Source organism: Coenobita brevimanus, chromosome 87 (genome assembly GCF_032717465.1).
Source record: "Coenobita brevimanus isolate Jiangsu-jjx chromosome 87, ASM3271746v2, whole genome shotgun sequence".
Classification (NCBI taxonomy): Eukaryota; Metazoa; Arthropoda; class Malacostraca; order Decapoda; family Coenobitidae; genus Coenobita; species Coenobita brevimanus.
Genome location: NC_137040.1, coordinates 26,497,390 through 26,520,248, shown reverse-complemented (window position 1 = coordinate 26,520,248; position 22,859 = coordinate 26,497,390). Strand labels below are relative to the sequence as shown.

Below are 22,859 nucleotides of genomic sequence, written 5' to 3'. Positions count from 1 at the left end.
TGCAGGAACCGAACGGAAAGGTGAAGGGTGGAATCATCAGCATATGAGTAGATAGGGTTAGATGTACAGCTTAGAAGGTCATTGATGGATAAAAGGAATAGAATTGGTAATAGGACAGAGCCCTGAGGAATACTACTGTTGATAGATCTAGGAGAAGAACGGTGGCCATGTACAACAGCAGCTATAGAACGACCAGAAGGGAAGCTATACATGAAGGCACAGATGGAAGGATAGAAGCCATAAGAGGGCAGTTTAGAAATGACAGATTTATGCCAGACTTAATCTAAAGCTCACCAGGCTGCTGTTTAATGACTGCTTCCAGTGTTCACCCAGTCATTTAATATGTTGGTGTATCTAGACTCCTGCTGCCTGAACCTGGTAAGTCTGAGCTGATGAGAAGAGGAACAGTAGCCATTTTTCACCAGAAAGGGCATGTGTCTGCACATTTTTCAGGCATTTTTTTCAGGTTTTTCTCTCAATATGATTGAAGATAGTGAAAATATGAGTGATGAGTATCTGCCAGGGTAAGATACAGTTGATAATGATGTCTTTCCTAGTGAAGTCGAAGATTCTCTAGAAGAGCAGGAAATGGAGGGTGGCTGGGTGCTTGTACCCATTGTGTTTGAAGAGTATCATCTACAACTAAAGCCACAGTTGCTAACATTTTCTGGGACATAAATCTTGTGCATAGACCCACACCTTTTCTCACTCAAGGTGTTGCATATATATATATATATATATATATATTATTATTATTTTTTTTTTTTAATGAAAGCAGACTTGTTTTGTAATGTTTTGGGCTATTATTATTTTTACATTATGGAAATGAGTTATTTAAGAGGAGCCTGTGGAGTCACGTGGAGAGACAGGCTGACGAATGAGGATATAAAGGAGCGTTGTGGTGTGGATGTGGATGTGATAGGAAGCATTATGAGGAACACACTGAGGTGGTTTGGCCATGTGGAGAGGATGGAGGGTGAAAGACTGACGAAGAGAGTGTATGTGAGTGAGGTGGAGGGGGGAAGAGGGAGGGGGAGGCCGAGGATGAGATGGAGGGATGGGGTGGAGAGGTATATGAGAGAGGGGGGTGTGAGTTGGGAGCAGGGCAATGAAATGGCGGGGGACAGGGCGACTTGGAGGCGATTTGTTTGTGGCCACCCCAAACGGGATTGAGGCGTCTGGCAATAGATAGATAGATAGATAATTTTTTTCATTGTTATTTAGTGGTTCTCCATGAACAATTATTTAATGATTTTATAAATAAATATTGCTGTTATAAATGAAATATGGGTAAAACACACAGTTACCACGCATAATATACCCTTAGAAAGAAGTCAAAATTATATTGGATACAGAATCTAGGACTGCAGATGGCAAATGGTTCTGAAGGGGTTAAATCTGACATAATTAGCCCAGCTTTGGGCCAATTTTGCTCCTAATGGGTTATTATAGAATGGGATGATGAATAAATGAATGAAAAGTGTGCTGTAGATATTTGTGGCACAGTACAGTTAATTTTTTATAATATTTGGTATTACTGTTTGTCTGATTTTTTCTTGCATTTTCATTGCTCATAGTGAAAGTTTGTATAGTGCAACCTGAAAAGTTCAGAGTGCATGTTACCAAGGGCACTTCAAGACTGAAAATTTGCAATTAAACAAAGTATAGTAATATCTCATTTGGCAGATGTTTGCTTTTTTTTTTTTTTTTTTTTTTTTTTAATAATGCAAGGTCATAAATGGGGTAAATCCACTTAACTCTACAATTTATTTGAAATATGAATGGAGGAGTAGGCACTGGTCCTGAGGATGACATAAGGGGTTATAATAGAGTACCAGTAGAAAATGATAATCAGAAGCTATTGAAGGATTTGTATAGGAAAGGAAGTTTTCCACATGTAACTCATACTTCAAACACAAAGATGCACATAAATATACAAGGTATAGAGGGAACGGGGATCATGTTGCAAGGAGTGCGATTGATTGCGTGTTCGTAGAGAGGCCGAAGCTGGAAATGGTTGCCAAGACGAAGGCCATAAGAGGACGATGTGGAGGTCTGTCAGATCACATAATTGTGGGATGCAAGATCTAGCTGAGAGGAGTGAGGTGGACCAAGAGAGAGAGGAGCAATCAGGGAGAAAGACTGAAAGTTGAGAAGCTGAGATTCAAGAAAATGGTAAATGAATACTGGACCAAAGTAGGGGAGGAGTTGAAATCAGTGAACTGGAATGAAATGGTTCTGGACGGCCTGTGGAATGCATATAGGGATTGCTTAGTTAGGAATGCTAAAGCAGTGTGTGGTGTGGCAAGAGTAACAACAAACAAGAAAGGTGTGGCATGATGGGATGAAGAGGTTAAGGGAGCAGTGGAGGAAAAGAGGTAGAAGTGACTAAAGTGGTTACAGAACAGGGGTTTAATTGAAATGAAAACCAAACAATATTGAGAGCAAGAAACACATAAAGAGACTAGTGAAGGGGAAAAAGAAGGGAATAAATGATGCTTTAGGAAGAAAAATGAATGCAAATTACTCTGATAATACAATCAAGTCTCCTAAGGCGCGCTAATTGGTTCTAGACCACGCCTGTGCCATAGAAAACCGTACCTTAGAAATAATTAAACCTATGGGAGAAATGGTATTTGGTTCTGGACGTTCACCCAAAGTCCCCCTTTTCACCCCACATTTCCCCATTTTTCCCCACTTTACACATGCACACAATCAAGCAGTCAGTCAATGCATGTATTACATGCAACAATAAGCACAAAAACAGGAGGATGATCAGCCTTGTGTCTGCTTGGGCAATACCACATGCTGCAGATCGAGCGAAAAAAGCTCGGCCTAGTAGATGCAGATCAGCTGACCGACCAAAACATTAAAGATGGTGGAGGCTGCCTGGTCAAGCACTGATTGAAGAAGTTTATTTGATAAAGTTTGTATGCTCAAAAGTTTCAACAAAACTCACATTTAACACATTAATAATCATTCTTAAATACGTGATGATGATGATGGGAGGCATTATACTTCGTCTTAGCTCAGAGATAGGTGCTTCTTCACGTACCCGTTCATATCGGTTTTTCGAACAAACCTATAAGCTAGTCACAGTACCGAAAGAATCTTTAATGTTTCATTACGTAACACTATTACTTCTGGTGAAGTTTAACTTCCTCATAAGAGAGGAAAAAGTCCACAGTTGGAACTGAAGTGGTCACCATCTTCTTTGTTTACAAACAGGGGAATTTGCCCTTGCATTTCAGACCTTCCTGCAGCCACACCATAAGTATTTTATGGTTGTGGTTTGTTTTGGGGGGGGTCTGGCACCTTGCCATGTCATAGAAAACCATGCCAAAGAAACACACGCCATAGGTGACTTGACTGTAATAAGTTTTTCTGGAAATAGGTGCAGAAATATAGAAGTGACAGTGGAAAGAACTTAGAGTATTAACCCATAGGGATGAAGTGGGGATGAAATAAGGACCAGGTGGAAAGAATATTTTGAAAGCCTGATGAATGGGAATAGAGAGAGCAGAGCCACTGTAAACATGATTGGTTTTGGAGATGTGCAGAGAAGGAATGCAGTGCCAGGAAATGTGACAGTCGCAGAGGTGAAGATCGCTGTGATGCGGCTGAAAAATGGGAAAACAGCTGAGGTTGATGAAGTGTATGCAGAGATGATTAAGTGTAGTGGGGAGAGTGGAATGAAATGCTTGTTGGAGATATGTAAGAAGGGATGGATGAGTGAAACTGTGCAAGCATATTGGAAAATGGCTGTGATTGTACCTGTGTACAAAAATAAAGGTGAGTGAAATGGGTGCAAGAATTATCGTGGCCTAAGTTTATTGAGTGTTGAAGGTATGTGGAAGAATAATTGTACAAAAAGTAAGAGAGATATAAGAAGTCGTAGTGAGTGGTGAACAAGGTGACTTTAGGAGTGGCAGAGGATGTGTGGATCAAATATTTGGAGTGAAACATAGTGGAGAACGCTTGTGAGAAGGACTGTAAGGTTTTTATGGCATCCATGGATCTGGAAAAAGCATGCGACAAAGTAGACAGAGAAGGATTGTAGAGGGTTTTGCACATGTACGGTGTAGATGGTAAGGTGCTAGGTGCCGTCAAGGGTTTTTATGATGATAATGAGGTATGTGTAAGGGTAAATGGGCATCTAAGTGAATGGTTCACAGTCATTGTGGGAATGCTGCAAGGTTGCGTGATATCCCCATTGTTGTTCAATATATACAGTAATCCTTCGAAGACCTGGATGGCCAAGACTCATACACCCTGAGTCTCTGACATTTTGGGCTTGGGATCTGGGGGACCAAAAATGTCCAAAAATGTAAAAAAAATAAAATAAATAAACAAATAATAATATGTGTTCATCCCTACTCAAAATTTGCCACGCGATGACGAACAGCTGTGTTTTGGCGCATGGTTCCGGTGACATCCGCTAGAGTGCCCCTGCATCCTCACCATTTCCTGTTCACCTACCATTGTGACAGCATGCTCATCACCATGGCGGCCCACGCGCTCACTTTTGTGAATAAACTGCAATACCTCGCCACTAGACCACATGGGAATTTACAGTGTTGTGCAGTGTTAAGAAATTAGAATTCAGAGTGCAAGGGACTGAGTGCAACACTGGCATGTTGCAACTGGTGTGGCGCAAGTAAGAGCAGAATGTGCAGTGTTAAACAATTATAAGTCACAGTGCAAAGGATTAAGTTCAGCACAACACTGGATTACTGTACGTGCTTCAAGTGCACCTTCACCACTGTCAGAGCCATAGAGGAGGCGGGTTAACCTTCGCAACAGCCACGGACATGTCGTAAGTACCCTGTACACTGCTAAATATTTTCCCTACTCACTTGTAATTTCTCATTCTTTGGTTCCTTTTCATTTATTTTATGGTTTCTGTCCCTTATTTATGTGAATAGGTTCTTAAATAGGTGCTGTGCATGTCCGGCAGGGAGTTATTTATGTGGCTTTCAAAGTTAGGTTGGGTTGGGGTCTACAGTGCTCGTCAGAAGTATGGAGCGCCCTGCGTCCCTCCTAAGAAACAAACCTTTCAACATTGAAAAAACATATAAATAATGCATTTGATTTACCTTTAGTGCTTCGTAGGGTAGCCTTTACGCTTCTTCACGGACCTGAGACGTCTTGGAAGTGAAAGGGCGAGGCTCCCAAGGTGCTGGAGGGGTATTTTGTCCCAGGAGTCACGAATGGCGGCTTCCAGCTTGGGCAGAGAGCTCACGTCCTTCCCTTGGAGACTCTTCTTTACGAGGTACCAGAGGTTTTCAGTCGGGTTGAGGTCTGGGCTATTTCCTGGCCAGTCTTTCTTGAATGATACCTCGCAGTCATGAAGCCAATTGGTGACCGATTTGGCCTTGTGAGCAGGTGCACTGTCCTGCTGAAACACTCATGCACCTGTTAGCTCGAAGGAGTCTGGTTAATGATCACACAGAAGCTCCAGGTACACATCCTGATTCACTCTGAGGTTCTTGGGAAGTACAACAAGCTTCCCCAAACCCTTCCCTGAGAAACAACCCCATACCATGAGTGAATCAGGATGTTTTACTGTGCTTTCCACATACCGTGGGTCAAGTGGGTCACTATCTTTGCGTCGATACACACGTGCTCCTCTGTTACAGGTAACACTAAACGTTGCCTCATCAGACCACAACACTGACAACCATTGTTCCTCACCCCAGTTTAGATATTTATTAGCAAAGGCAAGCCTACGAATTCTCTGGCTCTTGGTGAGAAGAGGCTTTTTCACAGGCCTATGACTTGTGTAACCAAGCTCATGCACCCTACGAGACACTGTTCTCACTGACACCTCACCAAACACTGCCGGGTTGCTCTCCTTAATTTTCCTTGCACTCACACGAGGATTAAACTCCACTGCATGTTTTAAAACATTAACAGACCTTGGGGAAGTTTTCCTAGGCCTACCAGACCTTGGTTTCTTTGTGGGAATTTCACCTCTGTTTTCCAAGTGAAACCGCGCACACCAGCAACGCACTGTCGATCGTGCCACACCAACCAATTCACTAATTTCCTGTCTGGTGGCCTGCCTCCTTTAGAGCAATGATCCGGGATATGATTTCACTCTATAGTTCATGGGTAGGTGCCATAACAAAGTTGTAAACCCCAAAACATTGCGTGACACTCGGTAAAAAATGGCGCAATTTGAGAGGGACACTCGGCGGAGTTCCTCTCTCTTAGGCAGCCCGTGGGCGACTGAGGCAGGAATTTAACCAGCACGTCGGAAGGCCTTAGGCTACCGTGACGTCATGCTCGCGGCGCAAACTTGTGGCTCAATTTTTACCCCCAAAAATGGGTGATTCTTTTTGGGCCATAAGTATTGCGCCCCCGGCAGACAATGCTGAATAATTTGGACGAGTACTGTATAAGTACCCAACCAGGGGCATTTTTCCCAAGTCCCAGACGTTGCTTGGGCTCTGTTACGTCAGTTCTTGGAGGGATTGATGTACAGTATATGGATGGGGTGATGCGGTAAAAATGCGAGTAATGGAGAAAGGGGTGGCATTGGTAGTGAATGGTGATGGATGGAATATCTCAAATTTGCTGTATGCTGATGATGCAGTGCTACGTGCAAATACCGGACAAGAACTTGGTTGACTAGTACAGAGTTTTGTTGATGTCTGTGAGCATCGTGTCTTGAGAGTATATGTAGAAAAGAGTAAAGTGATGGTTATTGAGAGAGAAATTATTTCCATTGTGATGTTACAGTGAATGTAGAGAGACTAGAATTCATGAGAGAGTTCAAATACCTGGGTACAGTGATACAATAGAGAGGAAAATGTGCAAAAGAAGTGGAAAGTGACACAAGGAAGGAAAGTAGCTGGTGCTATGAAGACCTTGATAAGAAACAGAGGCTTGAGTGTTGCAGCTGCGCGAGGCTTACATGAAGGACTGTTGGTCCCATCTTCAGTATATGGATGTGCGACTTTGGTGTGGCATGAACATGAAAAGTCAGTAGTAAGAGCAGTGGAGATGGGACTGCTGAGGAATGAATGTGGAGTACTGAGAGTGGATGAGATATGAAATGATGTGATTCGTGAAAGATGTGGAGTGAGGAAGTCTGTGGACACCAGAATCGAAGAGAGTGTACAGAGGTGGTAGTTTCATGTGGAGAGAATGGATGACATTAAGGTGGTGAAAAGGTTATATCTCTCTGAATTTGAAGGAGGAAGGAGATGAGGTAGGCCAAGAAGGAGGTGGAAGGACATTGTGGATGAGTGTGTGAGGAAGAGAGGTATGGAAGTTGGTGAGGCCAAGAGACTGACAAGAGATCGAGCTAGTTGGATGAATTTTGTGCAAAGAAACACTTGACCAGGGATTTGTCATTTTTTTTTAACGTGACAACATTCAGATTGGCTCTGTCGGATAAGTACAGTATATGCGAAGCTAGAGAACTTGGTGAAATTTTTTGGCCCATCAGACGGAGCCAGGATTTTGAGGGATTGAATGATGAATGAGTGGAAGCATAGCCCATTGAATTGGGCAAACTTTGGCTTTCTGAACGCTGCTACTTCTCACCCCACCCTAGGGTGGGAAAGGAGATCCGGATGATGATGATGATGATGATGATAATGACGATGTTGACGGAACAATGTGCAGGCTCCTAGCCTTTGGTTCCGTCTGCCATGCATAAAAAAATATACGTATAACTGATTCATTTTACTTGTTCAGTAATGATATCTATATTTTAATGATCCGGTTTCTGTATGTTTGTTGGTTTGTTTGTTACCGTAACAGCAAAAACGTTGCAACGTAGCACAATTTTTGTTAGAGCAAGGTACCGTTAAAATGCTCAAACTTGAAGAATAAAACAATTTTGCAGTCCAATCGGGCCACTGGTTCCCAAGTTATGACTCATTTCTGGCCTTTTGACATTGAGCAGAGGTCACCGAAGGCAGCCCTAAGCAAGTCTTACCTGTATAAATTTTAGTCTTGAAAGTGTTAGATGCTACTGTTTAGATTAGGAGAAATTATCTCCATTAACCTGTTCAGTATGATGGTGTATTCTTCATACTGACAGGTTATTGTTTAGTTTCTAAAACACATTTCATAGAAAAAGGGTTAAAAATTTTCTGTTAACCCTTTCAGTATGGTAGCATATTTTGAAGTTTTTGCTGCTGCCAGTCTGTTTTAATTAGTTTTGGAGATACCTTACATAACTGATTGATTAATAATACTTCAATACATATCCACAGGTTCCTCAGATGATTCTAGATCAGTGGATCCGTGAAGGGCAAGGAGCAGATTGCAATATAATTGTTACACAACCCAGGAGGATATCAGCAGTGTCTTTAGCAAAGCGTGTGGCACAGGAGAGATATGAAAGAGTAAGTTAACAACTTAATATGGTCACCAGTTTTTCTTGGAAACTGGTGGTTTAGTGGGTTACTAAGGTGTTCCAGTCAGATTGTGCCTGTGTAGGTTCTTATCTAAGGGGTGGTTGGGGCTTATTGCGCATGTAATGCCACTCAGGGATGAGTGAGGGATGAAATGTCAGGACCAACTTACCTAGCCCTGGGTTCCTATGCTCCTCATGGAGTGACATAGGCTTGGATGATAGATGGATGGATGGAAATAAGTTGTTTGCAGCGAATTACAGGCCAATCAACTCAATATCAGTAGTGTGCAAATTAATGTAAACAATCATAAGAGATTCATCATTCATTCATTGCCAGATGCCATGCATCCCAAACGGGGTGGCCAAGGGCTTAGAGTTAATTGTTTTACAGGGAGGGGCACTAATCCTTCACCAACCCATAAGAGATAAAATAGTTAATTATCTAAAAGAAAATATCATCATCAAAGACTCAGCATGGATTCAGACATCATCTTTCATGCTTAACTAACTTACTGGACTTCTTCCTCGATGTTTACAAATCATATGATGTCTCAAGAGCAGTACTTATAATTTACCTCGATTTTCAGAAAGCATTTGACACTGTCCCTCACAAGCATTTCATAAGCAAAATAGAAACCCATGGAATAAAAGGAAATTCATAGAAATTGTTAGAAGACTGGCTCTCAGACCAAAAACAGCAAGTTGTGATAAACGGAAAATATTCCAAATGGCATAATATGATTAGTGGCATTCCCCAGGGCTCAGTACTGTACTTGGACCGATATTTTTTTATTATCTACAAAAATGACAGATGAGGGTCTAAATTTTAACACATCAAAATTTGCAGAATATACTAATATAACCAATAAAGTAACTCCAAAGTTACATTGGCTGCAGTTGCTAAATGACCTTAATACTTTAGCAAGCTGGGCAGAAAGATGGCAAATGAAATTGAACATAGAATAATGCAAAGTACAGTCAAGCCTCGGTAAGTCAGACACTCATAACTTGGATCCCCGTACAGGTTGGACAGGAGAGTCACCAAGTGGGCCTACAAAAAATTCAATGTTGCGGTATGGAACGTCATGTAAAAAAATTTTCCTTTACACAATTGTCATAAATACCCAGTAGAACCCCATAACTACCGAACTCATAATTAACAACTCCACCAGATAGTAGATTTCTTCCTTAACAAAAAAATTAGTCAGAAAAATACAGAAAATTATTTTTTTTCTTTTTTCCAGTATTTATTTTACTTATTTAAAGGAAAATTCCAATAACACTAGTAGACTGTAATTCTGTTAATGAAAATTCATTCCAAAAACCACTGACTTATCAGAATCCTCACTATATTCTTTATTTTTTATTCTCTTACTATCCTCGCTGTATTCTTTGTTTGCATATTTTATTACTACAGTCAAGGTGTGTATAAGAAGAGGTGGGTGCATGTGGGGCTCAAGGAAATTGACTAGTTGGCAACTTTTACCCAGGCCCACCCTGGCCACGCCCCCTTACCACAGCCTATCCTTACACACACAGAGATATAAAATAATGGTAGCGTCCTGGGGAAAAACCTGGCATAAAATTGATCCTGCAGTTATATTAGCAAAGACAATACGCAGTTTAGGAACCTGCAGTAACCTGGTAAGCTTAGAAACAAAACCAACCGAAACTAAGGGGGGAAAATGCGTCGTAACTAATCCTCACTCCTTCATGCCCTACTGCAATAAATATGATGCGTAATCTTTAGACTTTATCTTGTCAAACCTTGCGATAAGGAAGGCATAAGCTAAGGCATTACTGATAAGAACCTTGATTATATAAGAATTTAAACGACAGAACCTATCTATCTGTCTGTCTATTGCCAGATGCCATAATCCCATAAGGGGTGGCCGTTTGACTTTGAGTTACACTTGTTTTACCCACCAACCCACTTCTTGACACATAGGGAGCACGTATGGTTTGGTTATATGGTTACCACCCAGCGTTGTAAATGATTTCTTGGCTTACAGGAAACCATTTGGCTTGTCACTCAATGTAAAGCCACCTGTAAAGGAAGGAAAAGCAATAAGAAGTGACAGGAAAGATGGGAGAAATAAGAAGAGAGGAGGGCAGGCACAGAAAAAGAATGATAAAGACTAAGGAAGAAGTAGGCAGCACTACATCAAGTGAGTGGATGATGGTCGCCACCACCTGTAGCATATCCGTGTTACTACACGGGGTGTCCAGCAAGTTTGTCATTAGCAACTGGTGATGATTATTCAAGACATTCTAAGCAAATAATAATAATAATAGTTCTATTAACATGTTTTTTGCAATAGTTATGCACAATTGTTCGGTGTTGTTATTCATAGAAAATTGTCTGTCACGTAAACAAAGAAAACTTAAATATATTGGCAGACTAATGCAATATTCCATATAATTATACGTAATCTATTTCATACATAACATTAATGACCAAGCTCGCCAGACAACCTATATATTCAGTAGCCCATTCTGTGTATTGAAAACAATAGTCTGATAAACTAATGCACATCCACAACTATGACAACAAAATCTAGAGAATTATCAAGTAATGCTGAAACTAACAGAAGTATTATCATAGTGTCACTTAATGGATAATTGAAAAGGTACTGAAAGCTTAAATCTTTTATTTCCAATAAAAATCTAATGTTCTGAAAGCAAAAAGTCGGCGCTGGTAAAATACTCTATGTGATCTTCATACAAAACAGGATTGCGAATGTTGCTTCCTAGTCTTGGTAGATTTAAAGCAGGGCACAAACTTTGCTTTAAAGAGATCTTGATATTGTCATATGACAGGTGAAAGTTAAAACACGTGGGTGTAAAATGTATAGAGCAAATGAAATGCCCTGGTTTTGCTTGCTTGACGTGCAATAGATCTTTTCTTTTGCAGGCATCTATAGCTACTTTCATAATACCTTGTATCAGTTTCGCGGAAATACATGAAGAAATACAAACTTCCTTCTCTTCCTCGAATTAACTTTGCATGTAGCCACAGCACAACACAAAATTCCTACAAATATAGACTGTGAACACAAACAAACCGCCTTCCAACCAAGTGACGTGTGGTAAGGGGGAGGAGCTAGTGATGTCATAATAGCTAGCCAATCAGGACATAGATAGGACTACCACATATTGCTATATAGATAATTATTATTATTATTTATTCGGTGTCATTAAAAGCATCAGGAATAAAACAAAAATTTCCCTTCATTATTTATTTTAACGAAGTGTTTAGTCTACTAATAAACCTTAAAACGTCCCTAGGAAAAAAGTCATTTTCAAAATGTGTTACTTCAGAGCTCAGTAGGGATGAAGACACCTCTCCATATACACACCTTGACTACAGTAGAACACCATAATTACCAAACTCACTAATCGCCGACTTCACTAATTAGCCAGTTTTTCCTTAACCCCTAAAAGACAGGCATTGCAATGTTTTGACATACGCTCAGGACGGGCATAATCGGCAGGTTTGATATGGTGGGGGGTTGTGGGGTGGTGCAGGGGGGAGGGGTGGGGTGGAGGGGTATGATGGGGAGGGGGGGTAATGGGTGGGGGTGTATGCTGCGTGTGTGCACGTATGATCAGAGTACTTCATGACTCGCAGGTTCCTACCTGTCTGCTACAGCTCCTTGACAGAAGATTGCTGGCTAATTACTGTTTTTGTGTTAAGTTTCATTCCAACCACAGTGATATAATAATACCGTCTAAATATTTTGTATGTCTTTGTTCAGGCATTTTACCATTTAAGACAGTGAACAGGATGTGGGGTTGCAACCATATTTTGGGAAAATAATCATCATTATAGCCTTAGATCGCATCTAGAAATATGGAGGAATAAATACTAGAAGAAGGTCACTGAGTAAAACAAACAAGTGGGTCACGGGGTAAACAAACATTTATTTATTTTTCATCGTTATTCAGCCAGCACGATGCAGTACAGACTATTAGATAATTTTTATCATCTGATATCGATACCAGTTTCAGTTGGCTTTTGCTTGCCAATCTGAAACATTATTTTCCTGACCTTGTCACATTCCCTTAGGGTTGTGGTGGTATCCAAGATTTCTTTATTCCTAGGCCCCTTGACAAATGCCCCTCCTCACCCAGTGTTGTAGGCCAGGGTTGCTTGTGCCACAGTAAAATCAAGAACAGGATTCTTGAAAGGCCTTAAGAAGTACACGTAGGAGTGTTTGTTGGCATGTATTGGCAAAGAATATGGGAGGTGAGTTATATAAGTAAATGCTCTGCGTCAAAAATTTCTTCATAATGATCGTAAACATGGCCAAATAGCTCTCAGTTTTTTACAGACTGTTGCTAAGAGGTGGAAATTTTACCCCATGGTCGTAACTTGATTTCAGGTCATAAAACCCAGGTTGCATCATTAAGTTTTTTAGTACAAACTACTATTATGCATTATTGGTAACAGCAGTACAGTACTACTATAGAAAGTTTATCATGTGTGTAGGTTCTGTTTAGCTGCATTATTATATAAGAATAGTATGGTATAATTTTGTTGAAGTGTAAACTATTAAGCAACTAGCAGTGTTTTGCAGACCTTGTATTCATAATTAAGAGCTTGCAGTATATTTAACTCCACTGTGTCCAACAGATAGGTGAAAGTGTTGGGTATCAAGTGCGACTACAGTACCAGCCAGTGCGGGCGCGTGGCGGTATCATGTTCTGCACCACAGGGATGCTACTCCAAAACCTTCATTCAAACCCCACACTGGAGGGTATCTCTCACATCATACTGGATGAAGTTCATGAGCGCTCTGTGCAGACAGACTTATTGTTGATCCTTCTGCGGCGGATAATGTCTGAGAAACCACATCTGAATTTAGCACTGATGAGTGCCTCCCTCAACACCCACCAACTGGAACAGTATTTTGGACAGGACCAGGTGAAAGTGATAGAGGTCCCTGGTACGCTCTTTCCCCTCACTCGGCACTGTCTCCCTGATGGACTGAACACTATTGGGTTGAATCCCAGCCAGTATAATTTACAACCACTGATGCACCAGGAGTCTGACCAATGCCCCTTGGTTAATGTAGATCTTGTTGTGGATGTCATCAAGGCCATAGATAGCTCACGGCCTCCTGGGGCAATACTCTGCTTCCTCCCAGGGTGGCAAGACATCTCCTTAGTGCAGACAAGACTTAATGAAAGTCAAAGAATGCGTGGAAGTCTGTGGGTCTTGCCGCTGCACTCCCGCCTCAGCATACCAGACCAGGAGCTAATCTTTCAGAAGGCACCAGAAGGGAAGAGAAAAGTCGTGCTAACCACCAACATTGCAGAAACAAGCCTGACTGTTGATGACATTGTGTATGTTGTTGATACAGGCTTTCACAAAGAACAGAGGTAAGTTTTGTACAGAACTTTGTATAAGGAAATGAGGGGCAAATATTACCCAAGTACAGTACCACCTTCTGGGTAGGAACTGTAGGGAATGTGTGCATCGTATATTTACAGTGAGATGGAAAGTCAAGAAAGGTTGTGAACATAGATTGTAGGTGTTTATATTTGTGGTACTAGGAAGAGTGTACAGGAAGGTAAATAAAGAGACCTTGTGGAAGGTTTTGCCTATGTTTGATGTGGATGGAAAACTGATTATATACTGTTAAGAGTTTTTGTGAATATTAATGAAGCCTGTATAAGGTAGTGGATAACAAAATGAATAGTTTAATACCAGTGTTGAAGTAAGACAAGGATGTGTGATGTACCATTGGCTCTTAATACATGTAGCAATACAATGTTCATGCAGTTATGAATCAGGTAAAAACTCAAGTTACTGAGAGGGATGAGAATAGTAATGAATGGTGAGGGGTAGAGTATCTTGAAGCTGATGTGTGCAGATAATGCTGTGCTACTTGGTATTGCAGACAAGTTCAAAGTTTTGTTGTTGCGTGTGAGCATCGTAGTTTGAAAAATAAGAGCAAAGAGAGAGGTTACTCATGATATATTGCTCTGGTGAATGGAGAGACTTGGATTGCTGAGAAAGTTTAAGTGCAGTGATTGAAGAGGAAGATAAACATGCAAAGGAAGTGGAAAGTAGTGTGGAACGTAGATATGAAATAGAGGTCTGAATATGGCAGCTGCAAGAGGATTACATGATGGACCCACATTAACCTATAGGAGAAAGACTTTGGTGTGGCATGAAAACAAAAAGTGAAGGGTTAGGATAGTCGAGATCGGGTTATTGAGGAAATGCTTATGGAGTGCAGGGAGTGAATTGGATAAGAAATAATTATGAAAGATGTGGAGTTAGGAAGTCTATGGACAATAAAGTTAGAGAGTATGTTTAGATGGTATGTCCATATAGAGAGAATGGATATAAATAGGATGGTGAAAGGGTATATGCGAATGAATTTGAAGGTGGAAGAAGGCATGGTAGGTCAAAAAGAAAGCTGATGGATGTGGTAAATGAGTGTGTGAGAAAGCAAGGAATGGAAGTCGATGAGACTAGGGAACTTACAAGAGATCAAGATGGGTGGATGAATTTGGAAGGGATATTGCATTACAAGGGTCCCCCCCTCCCATCCGGACCTCGTTTCCCACTCTAGGGCAGGGTAAGGAGTAGCTTGATAATTGTCTGTTTGGTTTTTAGTCAGTAATTATGAAGCGTGTGTGCTGAAAGTTGTGCTTGTGAAGAGAAGTAAGGAATCCTGGGACTTGAACGTTGAGTAAATGAGTCTGTGGCCGATTTCTTTGGGCATGCTGTAGATTAGTCTTCCCACTGTCATTCTTTATCCTTACCCTTGCTTGGTGGACCCAACCTTACCTCATCTGTGGGTAGGAAAATAGGTGAGATGATAATGGTGATGATCTATGATGGTGGTGGTGGCGGTGTATTCTGTATGTCAAGTAAAGAAAAGGAAATGGATAGGGTTGGAAGCTGGAAACATCCCCTTTTTCTGTTTATGTGAAGATACGCGGTAATGCGGATACCTAGCATTCATATTGAAAGCGGCTTTGTATGGTAATCTAAAATTCTGATAAAGCAGAAATGCTCGTCTCAAAAATGCCCCCCTCCCCCCATTTTTTTTTTTTTTTGTTTTTTTTTTTTGTTTTTAATGCAAGGAGTGGTTGTGGTTTATTGCTCCCATAGTACCACTCGGGATGAGTTAGGCTAGTCACTCTCATTTTTAATATCAGGACTAGCCTCCCTAGCCCTGGGCTCTTATGCTTCTCTTGGGGCAACATAGGATTGGGTGATGGATGGTAAAATGTATGACAAATTAACCCCTACATGTCGATTGACGTGTATGGCTGTCATGATTTTGGGTGCGGAGCAATGCCAGTTGATATGTATAGCTGCAAGCGTCTTCCTGTCACCCTTTGTACTTTAACTTATCCTTACTCATCAACGGGACCACCTGGAGACGTGGGGATACTTTCGTTTGAAAGAGGAAGAGTTGTTGAGTCTTATGTATCTTTAATTTTTTCTCTTGTTTGGCAGATATTAGGGTTTGAAGTAAGGGTATTTTTTCCATCACAGATATCCCCCATAGGGAGGAGTGTGCGACATCGGAAAACTCCCGGCGTGTGGGGGTTAAAATTGAAGAATAGTCTATAAAAACAATTGAACTTAGTAGGATTTGTCACAATAATGTATCAGTTTTAAGTTTATGGTCATAATATGAATAGAAAAATAGACCATAGAAAACCTTGCATAACATTTCCCTGCAGATACAGTAGCCAGAAGAATGTAACAGTGCTGGGGAACCACTGGATCTCTCAGGCCAACAGTCAACAGCGGGCTGGGCGAGCCGGCCGGGTGCAGCCAGGCGAAGTGTTCCACCTGTACTCCAGAAACATCCACAGCAACATGGACAGATTCCCCCTACCTGAGATCCTAAAGATTCCACTTGAACATGTCATTCTCCAGAGCAAGGTTAGTTGGGTGGCAGGTGGAGAGAGGACTAACTTGCTGACAAGGAATGCACCCAGAAAGATGAATCCTATTAGTTTAGTGATGTATTCTATATTATTGCTGTTTCCAGACAATTTCATTCAGTTTTGGGCAGATTTTTTAAATTGGAGGGATTAGATAAATCCTTTATTAACCTCTTCTTTGAAAGAAATTCTTCTTCGTTTAAATATACAATACAGTCACGCCTCCATGTACGATTGGTTTACGTCAAGTAAGAATTGATCCTGTACTGATAAATCGTAAATTTTACATGGGTTCAATGAGGGTATGTTAGCAGTCAAGGGACACATAATCTGAAGTCTCTTAAATGGATTTTTGCCACCCATCTGAAGTATACCTTAGGGGGACAGCTGGAGGGCCTGGGCAATCACTCCAGGTTGTCAGCAGGTGTTGAAGAGCAGTGGGGAGAGTGAAGTGATGAAGCCAAGGGAGGGCATAGCAGGGTGGCTGGTGGGGAGCAATGTGATTGATTGAGTGAGTGAATGAAATCCAGGTGCCAGACAGCAGAGATCATGTGGCACTACGTGATTTATTGATTACACTAAAAAGATCATGGCAGTGTAACAACAGAAGTCATTGCTGCCATACCAGAGGAGTAAAACCAGAACAAGGATAGCTAATGTATATACAGATATATACATATATATAGATAGCAGCATAATAGCACATTAAAATAGTCATCTAACATGAAAATTCATACTCAACGTCAAAGACACCATAGAATTATTCATAAAACAATAGTCAAAACTACACATAAAAACTAAAGTTGTTGGAGGAAGCCTGCTTCCCCAGTAAACAAGAAGACGGTTCCTCTGAAACAGTCTCCTTCTGTCTGTATTTACTACTGCCTATGATCTCCGGTCTTTCAAACACAGTGTGTCCAGACATCTTGAAATGAACGGATCTTGAATTTGGTTTTCTGTTATCTTATTTTTGTTTTTTCTTGGAGGGAACAATCTTGCCAGCTCCTGGCCTTTGGTTCTTTCTTCTCACATTAAAAAAATAAACAGAAAAAATCATACTTGCCCCCTCTTTGCAGGGACTGAGGAGAGAAGGTAAGACCCATCTCCCACTGTAAACCTGGAGAGGTGTTGACAGTGAGTATCCCCCAGATGGGGACTTTCAAGTAAAAGGTGCTGCATAGTCAATGGGGCCACAGTTTTCACAGTAAGGGGGGGGGGGGTCTTCTCAAGGAGGTGGCAATGCATCTGGCAGTTATGACCAATCCATAGGTGGGTCATGGCAGCTTCCCAGTGACAGGGCATGGCTGCATAGGTCAATGGACTAACAATTGCCATCACCTCCTGTAGCTTCCTTGGAACAGGCATTGTATCCCATGTATGCAGCCTGGAAGCTCAGATAGCAGCCTTAATAATGAAAGCAATCTCTATAAGGGAAAGGTCTAATAAAGGCATCAGGGTTAGCTGCTGCCCTAGCTGACTAATTTGCACATTCATTTCCCTGCAGTCCAGCATGGGCTGACACCCAGCAAAATGCAACTGTCTGGCCATGGGAGCCCAAGAGGAGGAGCTTTTCTAAAATTTCCAACTTAAGGGGTGGGGAGAGTTATAATGCTCAAGGGCAGATAAGTCTGCCCTGGAGTCACTAAAAATAGTCAGACTAATTTCCTTTTAGGTGAAGATAAGCTGAAGAACCATTAGAATTCCTGCCAGCTCAGCAGTAAAAATTGAGGCTGAGGAGGTTAGGGCACCAATCCAGCTAGAATAATGGAAGATAACCCCAAATTCATTACTGTCATCAGACTTTGAGCCATCGGTAATGATTGAGACAGACCCAGTACAGTGCACTCCCACACAATGTGAACTCACATGGTGCGAATCACCTACAATGCGAGGTCAGCCCAGAAAATGCTTATTTTTATCTAATGCGAAATCTGGGAATTGAACTTCCCAACACGCAAATCGGCGGTATGATTCCAAGGCAAAAATGGACGTCCCGCCATTACTACGAGTGTTGAGCTGGACAGTGCGTGTCAGTCACACGAAGGCAGGTGACTGGCAACAAGCCAGATTCAAAATGGCAGGTGGCTGGCCAGCTATCTAAATGCATTCTATAAACTTTCCTGAGTAAACAGACACTTCTCCTCTATACTGCAGCGAGAACACATGTTGTATCTCACATCCTGTGGTTCATGTTAGCATCATAGCAGTACCCACCTGTTCATCATGGTCTCAGCTATCGACTTTGAAGGCTTTATAGCACCTCCAGGAGACCTCAGTAGTCACAGTGAGAGAAACAGAGGGGTGCCCCGCCCTGCGGGGCAAGAGGAGACACACCGAGCCTCGGATACCCACCCCCTACCTTCTTAACAAGTCTAGAAATCACTTAAATAAAGGTACATGTGTTCTGTTTGTTGTTTTACATGTTGGTCCAACTAGAAATACTATTAGACAAAATATTAGCAGGGTAGAGTAGGCTGGAAGGGGACCCAAACCAAGCTCTGGGTGGGCTGTCCACCATTTACCATTTTTCTCATAAGTTCTTTGGTTCACACAATGCGAAATCGTAGAATGCGAGGGTTTCTGCTGCCCATAAACTCGCATTGTGTGGGGGTGCACTGTATGGAGGGCATCATGAGCTAAAAACTGGGTGCTAATCACCACATCTGGTGTCACTTACTTAGGTGTCGTGACATACCAGTATAATCTGACTTAAGGTAATGCTCAGGGTGTGAAACATGTCTTCACACCTAAGACTGGAATACATGGGAGACTGAGTTCCATCATGACTTCCTTTGCCAATAATAAAAAGGGGGAGGAAATTGTGAATGGAGGTCATAAAATGTGTGATGGGCACCACTAAAAACACAGTCATATGTCGGAGTCCAGGAAGCCTTTTGCCTGTACCGGAATCTTGCTGTGCTGGACCAGCGCTGTAGCTCCAGCCACATTACCCCTGCATCCACAAGCAGGCTTGGCACAGGGTAGGTGCTAAATGCTCCTGTGGCCACACAAAGGTCTGCATAATGTATGGAGTCCAAAGTGTGTAACTGGGCAATGGTAGCTGAGGAGTATACCTCACAACCATACTCCAGTTTGGATAACACCTGTGCTTCGTGGAGCAGGAGGGTATGTCTGTCAGCACTCCATTTAGTTTGAGCCAGAACCTTTAAAAAGCTCAAAACTTTTAGGCAAGAAACCTTTACCTGCTTTAAATGTGGGACCCAAGTAATTTGGGTCAGGATGCACTCCAGAAGTGCATTGCAACAGTCTTAAATGAGGAGAATCTGAAGCTGCACTTCTGAGCCCAGGTAAAAGCCTGATCTTTTGAAAGTTGCAGTCAGCACTCTGCCACCAATACATGGGATGTGGCAAACGAAATAGAGAAGTCTCCACAAAGAGGGAGCTCTTCTCTCTTCGCATGCAAAAGCTATATCCACTTAATATCTCACCCTGCACAGTTATGTTGCAACAGCAGTGGTGTATTGATGTGCACATAAACACGGGGCGGCCGTCTTGGCTCAAACCTATGACTCGGCTTGCATGGGTGGCACATGTCCACACGGGATCGTTGTACATGACCATCTCAAAAACCGTATACATGATTTTTGTGATCGTTAACCAGAAACTGGGTATAAGTTTTCACTAGGAATAAGTGTTCAATTATTGTTATAATGATTGCATACCAGGTCGTGATAGAAATTGTCTGGTGACTGAAAGAATAAATAGAAGTCACTGAATGAAGTTGGTAAATACTAATGTAGTCTCATAAGGTTAGGTTAAATTATATTAGGTTAGGGTGTTGTCCATAAAGATTTAAGTTCAAGAGAAAGTTGGGATTTATCGCTCACATGAAGCTTCTCAGAGCACACAGCTGAATACTTTATGTCTGGACTGTGCTACCAGGCCCTAGACAGGCAATAAGGAATAGATATGGAGTATAATGATGGTTGGAAGACTATAGTACACAAGCTGTAGAGATATAATGTATGGAAGGAAGCAGTGAAGGGATTGACTGACTGAAAAGAAATGTACCCAGTAAGATGAACTATTGTACTAGACAGAAGTAACTCACATATACAGCCATTCTTTTTGTTTTGAAGGACTGTCCGGCATCTGCAGCTAAATGCAAGATATGACAGGCCAATACTGCTACCTCATTGAGGCACTAGATGCTTCCTTTGTCATGTGGGTAGTACACTCACTCTTTCTCAACCTGAGTGGAATAATTCTGGGGTATATTACCCGGATAAAATGTAAAATGAGTAATTGAATTCAAGAGTTTACCCTCTTATAATGATAGAGTAATGTAAGTCTGTTAATATTAAGGCTGGATCACCAAGAAAGGAATTTAAAGGTTTATGTGGTCTGTAACTCAGAAGCCACTGTTGCATTCTAGGCTCACTGTGGAGAGGAAAGTGTGATGAGTTTCCTCTCTGAGGGTCTGAGTGTGCCATCACGCCGCTTCATCATCAGTGCACTGAGCACGCTGGAGGAATTAGGAATGCTTCAGTCTGACCACCACAGGCAGTCAGAAACACTCACCTCACTCGGCCACCGTGTAGTCCACTTCTCAACACCACCCCAGCTCTCCAAGGCACTTGTTTATGCCTCTGTTTTCAGGTATGCTCATGGAAGTGTTTATATCTCAGTAGGCTTAGTAATCAGGTTAGCATTGTTTCTTATAAAATTTAAGTCGTGTGAACTGGTGGTAATTCTTCCCTTGAATGTCTAGAGTGTTTTAGCAGCTGCCACACTCTCCAGAACTTCAAAACTGCTGACAGACAGATGAGCTGAGTGGAGAGGAGAAACTTACTGCTTGTCAGATGTATAGACCATATGTAACTAAATGTATATATTTTGAAATAAACTGATCCTCTTACCTAGCTAGAAAATTTAATTAGGATCCTTCTTTGTTGTAGTAAGGTAATGAAGTATAATTTTCATAGTAAGTAAGCATAAATAGTTCATGTAGATCACTAAGTAACTAATGGGATGCTTTCAGAGCTAGTATCTGATAGAGGGCACAGCGGACTCTAGTTTAACATAGTCCTGCACTGTTTAAAAAGCTTATTTCTCATTGTTAAATATCTACACTGTTGTGTGAAACTCTGAATTACTGTAATGTTACATGCAATAATATAAATAATACAAATAGAAAACATAATTATAATGTAGGATGAATTGTTTTATTTATCATATACGGAAATGAAATATTTGCTTATGGCAACCCCACCATGTTATTGGTCCTGCAATATTACATTTCTACTTCGTAGTGGAAGTTTGGTTCTTAATATATAGTTGGAGCAGACTGTAAATTAAGCCTAGTGGGTATCTTAACTCATTCAGTCTCTGTGTTGGCTTAAATTTAATGTTGAGTAAATACTGGTATTCAACATTGCCCACCCAAGTCACTCATGTGCAGCACAGGACAGTCTCCTGTTTTGTTTTAAGCATCTTCCTCATTCCACAGTCACTCACCTTGAACTCTTCTACATCTATCTATGCCGATCATGAATATAGAACCTGACTCCTTGTATTGTAGCGAAGATAGTTGTCTTGGCCTACTTTACCTTCAACATCTGTCCACATCCTGGTTTGGTTTTGGAATATCTCCTAGACCAGATGAAATGTGACGATGAATGCCAGTATTTATGCAACATTAAATTTAAATCAACATAGAGATTGTATGAGTCAAGATACCCACTAGGCTTAATTTACAGGCTGAGGCAACTACTGTATATATTAAGAACCTCACCTCTACTCTCTACTAGGTAGTGGAAATTTACAGGACCAATGAAATGGTGGGGTTTTCATCAATAAATATTTCATTTCTGTATATGATAAACAAAACAGTTCACGCTACATTATAATAGACATGTTGCTGGTTCTGGGTAAACATGGCAAGTACACTCTGCCATGTACTTAGATGCTTATGGTATATCTATCTTTTAATTTAATTTATCAGTTGCACTGATCAGAATGTGATAACTTAAATTCTTTGCGGCTGGAAGGATGCAGCCGCCATATTGGCGATGACGTCAGTATTCAAACAGCAGACGACGCTCCAGTCCATCACACAATACTTTACCAGTAACAGCAGTAATAGTTGTCATGATATTTACCTACTTGGCCACCGTAGATCCAAACTACCCTCTTCAGGTATGTTGTGAAGGAATACTTTTCATGGTGTAAATGGGTGGTATATGATAGGTCAGTAGATTGTGGCAAAGTCGACTAGAAGTAGCTTACAGCTACACCATTCCCAGGTGATGCTCCTACCTCATGCGGTGGAAAGTATGTAATATATAGCGTACAGTATCAGTTGTTTGAGTTTATATTATGCTCATGAATATTTAATATTTGACCTCTTCATTATAAGTTTTCTGAAAGAACAGTTTCAGTGAGTGACTCTGAACTTGATTGTAAAATACCTTCCGGAGGGTGCGACAAAATACCAAACCAGCTGTCATTTACCGAATCAACACCAAATCAGCACTTTTAATTGGTAAGTGTTATAGATTTTAACACCATATACTGTAGGTTCATACACCCCTAATAATCTGAA

At 41.2% G+C, this 22,859-nt stretch overlaps 1 protein-coding gene across 2 annotated transcripts in view; it reads left to right on the top strand.

Annotated features, from left to right (window-relative positions):
• LOC145411012 (ATP-dependent RNA helicase DHX30-like) overlaps positions 1-22,859 on the top strand; it is a 91,606-nt gene that overhangs the window by 38,674 nt on the left and 30,073 nt on the right. For both annotated transcript variants that reach the window (XM_080281075.1, XM_080281076.1), the window contains 4 exons: positions 8,232-8,363; positions 13,011-13,759; positions 16,088-16,292; positions 20,691-20,914. In XM_080281075.1, coding sequence (XP_080137201.1) covers positions 8,232-8,363; positions 13,011-13,759; positions 16,088-16,292; positions 20,691-20,914 — 1,310 coding nt within the window. The remainder of the gene's footprint in view (positions 1-8,231; positions 8,364-13,010; positions 13,760-16,087; positions 16,293-20,690; positions 20,915-22,859) is intronic.